The following is a 10,107-nucleotide window of genomic DNA, read 5'->3' as shown; positions in this document are numbered from 1 at the left end:
TTTTTTTTTTTTTTTTCAAATATTCATTAATTTGGAATTTGATTTCCACATCAGGCTCTAAAGCCCCTGGGACAGGGTCATGTTGTGTTCCATCAGCTAACAACACTCAGTGTTTCTTCACAGATGTGACAGTTACTCATAGACACTAATGCACCCCCATACCATCAGAGAGGCTGGCTTTTGAACTTTGTGCTGATTTGTGGTCTCGTCASACCACAGGACACTTTTCCAGTTTGAGTCAGTCCATCTCAGACGATCGGGTCCAGAGAAGCYGGCGGTGTTTCTGAGCGTTGCTGATATCTGTCTTTGTCTTTGCGTGATAGAGCTTTAACTTGTAGCTGTAGAGACGAACTGTGTTKGCTGACGATGGTTTTCTGAAGTCTTCCTGAGCCCRTGTGCTAATATCTGTTACAGAAGGATGTGGGGTTTTTAATGCAGGGCTGCCTGAGGGGTCAAAGGTCATTCAGTGTTGGTTTTCAGCCTCGCTGCTTCCTTGCAGAGATTTGTTCAGATTCTCTGAATCTTTTGATGATTTTATGGCCTGTAGATGATGAAATCACTAAATTTGTGCACTTGTACTGCAGAAAGTTTCAGGTCTTCAAACATTAAAACACATTTATTGTCAGAATGAGCTGCACTCTGTTCGACAATTAAAAAAATGTTGACGTCGCTCAGAAACACGATCACACAGATAAAACAACATGGATCTAAAATCATCTTTAAATCCTTTTTAAACTCAGATCGTGGGCAGCTTTTCAGATTAAAACTCACAGAAATGTTTTTAAATCTGTYCATTTGGAAACATCTGAAGCAGTGGCTGTGAAAAAACTGTTCTTCAGTAACTGTTTAAGTTTGGACGCCCCGTTCATCCCAAACACGTGAGCTGTTCTGGCAGGAGGGGGCGGAGCCTTCCGTAAACCAGGACTGGGTCTATAAGAGGAGCCCTAAATCCAGACCGGCCCCCACAGAGAGCCCAGCCTGGAGGTCCGCTCATCTGTTAGACAGAGCTGCGATCAGATCCAATCATCTGGCTGTTCTTCGTCACTGACCCTCATCATCATCATCATCATCCTCAGGACAGGTAAAAAATCCTCTTTTATTATTTCACCTGCAGAAAACCTGAAATCATTATTGTTATATGATGATCAGGATAAAACACGAGGAATAATATTTGTTAAAGTTCCAATAATTATTTTTGATGATTTGGTTTCCTCCCTCAGATCTTTAAAACTAGTTTGATAATYTAAAAGAATAATTTAGGTTAAAACAAATTGGAGCATTATTGATTCTCAAACACTGAAAAGAAAGTTTTTAAACATGAAAAACCGAATATTAAAGCTGCTCGTTTTACTGAATTTTTTTGTGATTTGTATCACAGTCAGACAGGGATCTCAGTGAAATTATCTAAACAAATAATAACCTTTTTATCTTATTTTTTTATATATATAAACGTAGCTTGTTTTTGTAGATTTTCTGCTTTAACCTCTGTGGTTCTGGACRCTCGTGAGCAGATTGCTCCTTTAGCTGCTCAGTGCTGAGCTCAGCACTTCTGCCTGCTGGCCTTTCTTTAACAAGATTAAAGAGAGACACCGGCTAGAAACAGAGAGTGCGAGAGCTTATTAACTCAAGCCAGGGATTATGGGAAACTGGGTCATCTTTGCCAGAGTGTGGTCCACCTTCAGTCCCAGGGAGTCTGATCCAGGTGTGTAAGAGGATTACAGGTGATAACGTCGGGCAGAGGAGCTGCAGGTTCCACCAGAACAGAGGAGATTTACAGGCTGTAAATAAAAATAAGTAAATAACATTTTTGTTTTTTGTTTCCAAATTGCAGGTTCGAGACAAGCCCACATCTGAGAGGCGTTTCGGACACACCGGTCATTTAGAGCTGCTCAAAAATGAACCTTGAGCCTCCAAAACCCGAAGTCAAGTCAGCCACGCGTGTGACCGGCGGCCCTGCGACCCCGCGCAAAGGCCCCCCGAAGTTCAAGCAGAGGCAGACTCGTCAGTTCAAGAGCAAACCTCCAAAGAAAGGAGTGCAGGGGTACGCCTCAACTGAACGCGCCGCCTTTCGAAATAAAAGCAGGTTTTCRTTTGTAATCCTTGTTTCTTCTTGCAGCTTTGGTGACGATATCCCCGGCATGGAGGGCTTGGGCACAGGTGAGTTTACTTCAGGGTCTAAAACCTCCAGAACCAACATGAACCAGAGCAGCCTCACATTTCTGCTCTTCTCTGCAGATATCACCGTCATCTGCCCGTGGGAGGCCTTTAACCACCTGGAGCTGCACGAGCTGGCCCAGTACGGCATCATCTGAGCCTTCAGGTCTCCTCGAGACCCTCTGAGGAGCCCAGGACGTGCACTTTGAACCACCTGCCTCAGGCTCCGCCCCCTGATCCGTACCATGGAATTGTTCTGAACCGAAACAAACGAGGGGGAAAGAATCCCCACCATTCTGCGGCATTTCCTTCGAAACACTCCTGCTTTTCCTCACGTTTCAGGGTCGAACCTGGAAGGGGGCGTTCCCGATTGAGAGGGGGTGTTCCCACCAGGGAGGGGGCGTTCCCGATTGAGAGGGGGCGTTTCCACCTCACCTGACCCGACACTTCTTCAAACCCTGAAGCCCGTCCGCCATCGCTGAGTGGAAACTTTCTGTGGGATTAACACCATAAAATTCTTATTTTTTCCCTCTGTTTGCACCTTTAACTTCACCAGAAAAGTTTAAATTTAAAATATTCTCAAATATTAAAATATGTAAGAATGTTTATAGACAAAATGTGTCTTTTTATGTTTGCTAAACAAATTTAGTTGGTTTTGAAATGTTGAAAACATTTTCCTGCAGTAACTCTGTCGTTATATTTGCTTATTTTAACAGCAATTTTCATTTTATTTCTTTTTAAATCTTTCTTGTATTTGTTCTTTATTGAAGTAAATGAGTTGTTTCATTTTAAATTTTTTCACCTTTTACCCAACGCTGTTTGTTTCTGTGAGTTTATATTTGAAGTTTTTAAGATGACACTTCATTTTGTGTTTGATTCATCTCCAAATCCTCAGAGATAATTGCTAAAACACATATATGCGACAAATAATTAAAAAAATTAATAGAACACAAACAACATTTAATCACTTAAATCACATTATTTCACAGAATCAACACATTAGATTTAACACAGAATCAATGTTTTTGCCACAAACCAAGAATAAAAATTAAAACTGAGTAATTTTAAGTTAAATAAATTCTATAATTATGTATTTTAGAACAATTAAAATTATTTATTTTTCTATTTAACTTCATAAAAGCAGAGTATTGTGCGTCGAATTGGTTGGTTGGTCAGTAAAATTGACTTATCTTTAAATGTATTTATATTTTGATTTTTGATCTCAGAACAACTCACTCTGACCCAGCAGCTCATTTTATGATCATTAAATTATAAAATCAAATCTTACAAAATTACCAATAAACATTTTTTTTCAGTCTTAACTTTATTGAAACTAATCTTAGATACCCAGAAGATGCTGGTTTCAAGTAAACCAACATCATAAAGTGAACAATAAACTCTTACAGGCATTCCTTTTTTTTTGCCACTTCAGTAGAAAACAAAACTGAATGTTAGTTTCTTAATTTCTGCATCATCAGTGGCTTTTTAAATTTTTTTAAAATAATACTGTTGTAAGAAAGAAAAAGTAGAAGAGAAATATAAGAACAGTAAATAGAGAAATTAATAGAAATTATACAACATGTGAAATGAACACCAATAACACACAGGACACCACACCCGACATTTGACCATCACACATAATCAGGCACATACACATACATTCACATATACACACACACACACATACATACACACACACTCACATACCCCCCCCACCCCACACACACACATACATACATCTAGTGATTGTCAAAAGCCCCAGGATCCAAATGTCTTACAGGCATTCCTTACTAATAATATCATAGCTACACATACTGTATTTAAATTACATCTTTTTCATATTTACATTATGACAAAATGACAAAAACCATTAAACACTGAAGAGTGACAAAATACTCAATGTGCAGCAATAAAAACTGATTTAAAAATAACCAAATAAATAAATAAAATGTTCTCACTTTTAAAATATTTCAAAACTATATTTTGACTAAATAAAACCAGTTACATAAATGATGGTGATAATTTACAGAAAAAAGTTTTACATTCTGACACTGATTTATAAAAGTAGACAAGAAGTGACTGACTTAATTTGTTTTTCTCAAATGAACAAACAGGAAGTGACTGATTTCATTTGTTTTTCTCAAATAAACAAACAGGAAGTGACTGTTTTCGTTTGCTTTTTTATTGTTTGAACAGATTAACTGATTTCTTTTTTTTATTCTCTCTCTGCTACCAACTTGTTTAAGTCCTCTAATCATTCATGTTTTCTTTACCAGTCCTTTTACCAAGTGAACCAAAACAAAAGCCAACGTATCCTTATGACCAAGTTCAATTTTAAACCCAAGTAATAATGGTAAATGGCTTGAACTTATACRGCTCTTTATCAAATCCCTACAGACTCCAAAGTGTTCAAGACTTCAGTCATTCACACAATGATGATCTATGGGGCGCACTGACAGAGGCGGGGCTGCCATGCCCCTGTGCCACCAGACCCTCTGACCTCCATCAGTAGGCAAGGTGGGTGAMGTCTTGCCCAATGACACAACAACTGAGACAGATGGAATGGAGGATCAAACCGGCAACCTACCACCACAACAAAATAAATAATAAAATAAATTCTTAAATTATTGAAAAAACCCAAAGTGTCTTACATCAACCATTTTTTAGACCTAAAATATCAAACCTATATTTAGTCGTTTCTAAAACGACACAATGTCTCYACAGGTGAAGTTCTGTCAGACGGCTTAAAGCTGCCTGAAAGGGTGATCTGTCATAATTTAATGTTCCACTTCCATAATAAAAAAATCCCCACAGCTTATTCTAACTTCTATAAGACTAACGTCTACTCTAAAACAAACGTGGACAGTTGAAGGCAGAAACATTCACACTAACACAGGAGAAATACGAATATCTGACTGTTTTTATGTCAAAACTGTGAAAGCAACAAAAAACAGCAAGAAAATAAACTCACATCTTGTTTTCTGTCACCAGATCTTCAAAAATCCAGTTATCGTTTAACACTGATGCAACATGATCTGTCTCAGGAGTTTTAAATGTTTCTGAATACAGAAATATGTTACAAACAAATGGTTTCTCTTCTGTTTAGAGTCATGTGTTTCAGCACAAACAAAATTWATCTGATTCCCTCCAGTTTGGCCTCTCGTTTGGACATTTTGAGCTTCACTGTCCACCTGTTTGTCTCTGCGTGTGGAGAATTTGATGTTTTTTAAGATTATAMTGACTTCGAAACCTTTTYTCACAAACATCACACTGAAATGGTGTCTCTCCTGTGTGAACTCCCGCGTGTTTTTTGAGATCACACTTGTATTTGAAGTTTTTGCCACAAACCTCACACTGAAACGGAGCCTCTCCGGTGTGAACTCGCTCGTGTTTGTGGAGATTAGACTTRTATTTGAAATTTTTACCGCAAACGTCACAATGAAACATCGCCTCCACCGTGTGAACTTTCATGTGCTTCGTAAGATCGCTTGGATACTTTAAATATTTCCCACAAATCTCACACGGATACACCGTCGTATGGAACCTCATGTGTTTTGTAAGATCAATTTCTTGGTCGAATCTGTATCCACAAACATAACAGGCAAAGGGTTTCTCTCCTGTGTGGAAGCTCATGTGTCTCTGTAAATTTCCTTGTTGTGAAAAACTTTTACTGCAAAAACCACAAACGAATGCTTTTTCTTTCGTATGAACTGTTGCGTGTTTTTTAAGCACATAACGAAGCCTAAAATTTTTCCCACATAGATCACAGTGATATGGTTTTGGTCTGTTGGGGACTGATTTCTCATTATTATTATTATTATCCATAAATTCACTTTCAGGTCCAGAATTGGACATTGGTTCCCTCCAGGCACCATCACTGACGTCAGCTGCTGGGGGCTCTGAAGGKTTTTCAGGACTTATTTGGCTCAAATTACAACTTAGATCTGGGTTTCTGCCTAGTTCTGGCCCATCGTAGTCCTCTCCATCTGTAAATCTGATGGCTGAAGGTTCAGTCTCACTGACGTCCCAAGTTTTGATTTGATAAAACTGTGACGACTCAAGTTTCTCCTCGTCGTATTTGTGGTACGAGAACCTGCTGATCTCCTCTTCATCCTGACCGCTCCWGAGTTCCTCCTCTTCCTCCTTTATGTGGAGGAGTTCTGGGTCCTGCTGGTCCAGACTGGAAGTCCACTCTTCTTTAATGACCACCTGCTGAACCTCTGCAGGTAACACTGAAACACACACAGACATGTTGAACAGCTGAGGCTTCCTGATGATACACATTGGTCACGTGAAGAGAACTGCATTGTGACGTACTTTGCAAAATGACAACTTTATGAAGAGGAGGTAATAAGATAAATAACAGTAAATAATAAAGAGGCTGGGATCAGAACCACCTGGACCAATTGATTCAACTCAAAACTACAATATTTTTCGCAGTCAGCAGCTAATTTGTGTAGCAACAACACGTCTACAGTTTAGTTTTTAGTAGTTTGYAATGAGAGGTTTAAATAATGTCAGAAACCAAGGAAAAATGAGTCAAAAATATGAATCCATCAAAACTTAAATTTATTATAAACAAAACAAAAGGCTGTCACAGCAGCAGAACTCTCAGAGACCTGAAGATTCAGTACGAGGAGACACTAGAAGACGAAGAGGAGCGGTACGGCAGGTATAAGTGAAGTCTAAAACTAAAGGGGTGGAGCTGATGAGGAGGAGTGGCTGCAGCTGTGACAGGTGGAAATGAGAGTGGCACACTGAGGCACAGACCAAAACACAGAATAAAACATAATAATCAAAAGGGAAAATAAAAACAATAAACACAAATGRCTAAATAAGAGCAAACCACAGATCATTTACATGAAATTGAACTGACACAGTATTTATTTAAATAGATAAAAGTACTGAATAAAATACTTTCACTCTTACCTATAGGTCAGTTCAAATCAAACTTACATGAGCTTTATCTACCATCACTGACCTGTCAATGCTAGCCATGTTTTATGAAAATGAGTACGCTTTGTGCTATGTTTTTATGCTATATGTTTTGTTTTTATTTATTTTGTATATGTCATGTTTTTATCTGATATATTTTCTATGTGACTTGGATATGTTGTTTGCATGATGTTTTGTTTCTCCTTCACCTTTTTCTTAAGGGAGTCTCTGGTACCCGCCAGGCTGACATTGTAAATAAGAAGTTTTTCTTAGTGTTTTGCCTGGTTAAATAAAGGTTAAACAAAAAAATACAAGTAAAATAAACTATCTTGAATACTTCCGTTATATTAGTTTATTTAAACCAAAACAATCTATATACAGTAAAACAGTAAATAATGATGTGAATGAAAAGGGTGCAGAGTAAAAAAAAAAATCTTACATATACTGTGTTATATATTATCTTTTTTTATATATATATATGTATGTATGTGTGAAGTGTTTTCATAAAAATATTAAAAACATTTTTCTGAATAAAACATTATCTGTTGTGGATTTTCATGTGTCTCTTCAGAGAACACTGTCGTGTAAAACTCGCAGCACAAACATCGCAGCTAAATCTTTTCTCTTTTGTGTGCACGACTTGGTGCACAAAAAGATGCGACGACTGGACAAACTTTTTCCCACAGACTTCACAAGCAAAGCGTCTCACTTCAATGGAAACCTTTTTCTCTCTTAAGTGAACCGGCTCGTGCTTCTTGAGATCTGCCTTTCGGAGGAACTTTTTACCGCACTGGTCACAAGCAAACGGCCGCTCTCCTGTGTGGATTTTAACGTGTTTGATCAGACTTCCCTCTCGAGAAAATCTCGCGCTACAAAAGCCGCAGACGAATGGTTTCTCTCCTGTGTGAAACATTATATGTGCATCAAGGTCCCGGCAACGTCTGAAACGCTTATCACAAATACTACAAGCAAACGGTTTTTCTCCYGTATGAAGCGACATGTGTTGCTTCAGATTACCTTGTATTCTGAATGTTTTATCACACACATCACACTGAAATGGTTTCTCTTCTTTGTGGCTATTTATATGACTCTTCAGAACACATAAATAACTAAAGGTTTTATCACACTTATCACATGCAAACGGCCTCTCTCCTGTGTGGAGTTTCATGTGGTATTTAAGATAACATTGTCCTCTAAATATTTTACCACACTCAACACAGGTGAATCGTTTCTCTCCYGAATTWTCTCCAGTTTGCTTCTTTCTAGAAMGTTTCTCATTAACCAAACTGGAAGAGCTTTCACCTGAATGAGAAGTCATGTGTTTCTGAAGAGACTGCTTGTAAAYAAACCGTTTACGACACTGAGGGCAGCTGAAGGAGATTTTTACTCCTTTATGTCCCACGTTGCATTTTACTCCCGACTCAGGTGTTCTGCTTTCCCTCCAATCTTGATCACTTTCTGTGGTTTTAGATTCAGACCCTGACACGTTGTCAGACCACACATCACCATAGTCATCACTATTTTCTGTGTCAGAAGAGTCGGAAGGCTTTGAATTTGGCTTTAAATATGTTCTTGGATCATGGTTCCTGGTTGGTTCTGGTCCTCCACTGTCCTCTCCMTCYGTTTCTGTTTYCATRAGYTCAGCTGAGCTGCTGGTTGGAGKTTCTGTCTCTCTGCGGTCTTCAGTTTTGATCTGATGAAGCTGGAATAACTGAGGTTTCTCATCATCTTCCCTCTTCACAATAATCTGCTTTCGTTCCGGACGGCTCCAGAGTTCCTCCTTTTCCTGCTCTACATGAAGGAGTTCTGGCTCCTGCTGGTCCGGCTCGGAGCTCCACRGATCAGAAACCTCTTCTTTAACCTCCAACAGTTGCGGGTCATCTGCAACACACATGGACATCATGTGGGATCTTTGTAAAAACCCAAAGGTTGGTGCTGAAATTAACTTTAGAGGTACAGTTTGGCCCCAGAGCCCCTGATGACTGAAGTTTTTGTGACTTTGTTCAGTTGGCTGCTGAAAAAAAGAGCCAGGGATTTAGTCCAAGTAGCTCCTCAGTTACCTGTAACCAGCATCGCTATTAGATGTTTAGTAAGGTACAGTTCATTTTATTCTTTAACTCAATGCTTTCAGTAGAATAATCAAACCACACCAGCTCAGAGAAACAGGAAGTGTTGAGAGGAGAGAAAGAAGAAATGTAAGTGGGCCACGATGGTAAACAAGACTRAAAGCTACTAACCAAACTGCTTTTCTGATGCACTTTCTGACTAATGTTCACTTAATGGCACCCCAACCGTGTCCCTTTATTTAAACAACAAACTAAACTCACTTCACCAGATGAGGGTCTATTATTCTTCCAAGATGACAGCAACCATCTGTCAGGGAAATCTCCTGGAGGGGGTGTGTGTACATCAGTCTGGTGCAAGTCAACCATTGCTGAGAATCAGTTAAATATCACTGAAGTGGAATAAAAAAGGCGTATTTTTAGCACTTGCAACAGTCACATAGACGTTGTAGAATAGTAGCATGACCATTAATGGGAAATCTGGACCAAATAAATACAGTCCATCAATCAATCATTTTGTCACTGACAACGAGATGAGCCTCAATGAAATGCTGAAAAGATTTTCTGAATTAATTACATTTTTGCCTTTGTTGTTACAAAGAAGTGAGGTTAGTGTATTCAAAACGGACAAATGTAGTATAAAAAATATTGTTACTATGCCCATGTTTAGTTGACCTGATACAAATGTTTATCATCCAACAACAGTTGGGGGCACAGGTCTCTACTACTGTTATTTTGTGGGTCAAAAGCTGAAAAGTTTGGGAACCAGTGCACTTTGGTTCCCAAAGTTGGGCTTAGGACCCAATTATGGGTCATGAAGCACCTTGGATAATCTCCAGAAATCAATTTAAAGGGTAATAAAATAATTGCTGATGTAATATTTTTCCCTACAACTATTACAAAAACACAAAATAAGTAAAAATAAATATTTATATTTGTGTACAAGCTGTTTAGA

At 38.6% G+C, this 10,107-nt stretch overlaps 1 protein-coding gene across 1 annotated transcript; it reads left to right on the top strand.

Moving 5' to 3' along the window:
* The first annotated feature begins 958 nt into the window (after positions 1 to 958).
* On the top strand, positions 959 to 3,476 carry pde6gb (phosphodiesterase 6G, cGMP-specific, rod, gamma, paralog b). The gene is made up of 4 exons (XM_014024375.1): positions 959 to 1,081; positions 1,832 to 2,041; positions 2,117 to 2,157; positions 2,236 to 3,476. The coding sequence occupies exons 2-4, from the start codon at positions 1,896 to 1,898 to the stop codon at positions 2,310 to 2,312; spliced, it is 264 nt and encodes an 87-aa protein (XP_013879829.1). The 5' UTR covers positions 959 to 1,081; positions 1,832 to 1,895; the 3' UTR covers positions 2,313 to 3,476.
* Positions 3,477 to 10,107: the final 6,631 nt, after the last annotated feature.

The sequence above is a fragment of the Austrofundulus limnaeus genome, unplaced genomic scaffold (assembly GCF_001266775.1).
Source record: "Austrofundulus limnaeus strain Quisiro unplaced genomic scaffold, Austrofundulus_limnaeus-1.0 Scaffold419, whole genome shotgun sequence".
NCBI classification, from domain to species: Eukaryota; Metazoa; Chordata; class Actinopteri; order Cyprinodontiformes; family Rivulidae; genus Austrofundulus; species Austrofundulus limnaeus.
Note: the sequence above shows the minus strand (reverse complement) of the source record. Positions and strands in the feature narration are given on the sequence as shown.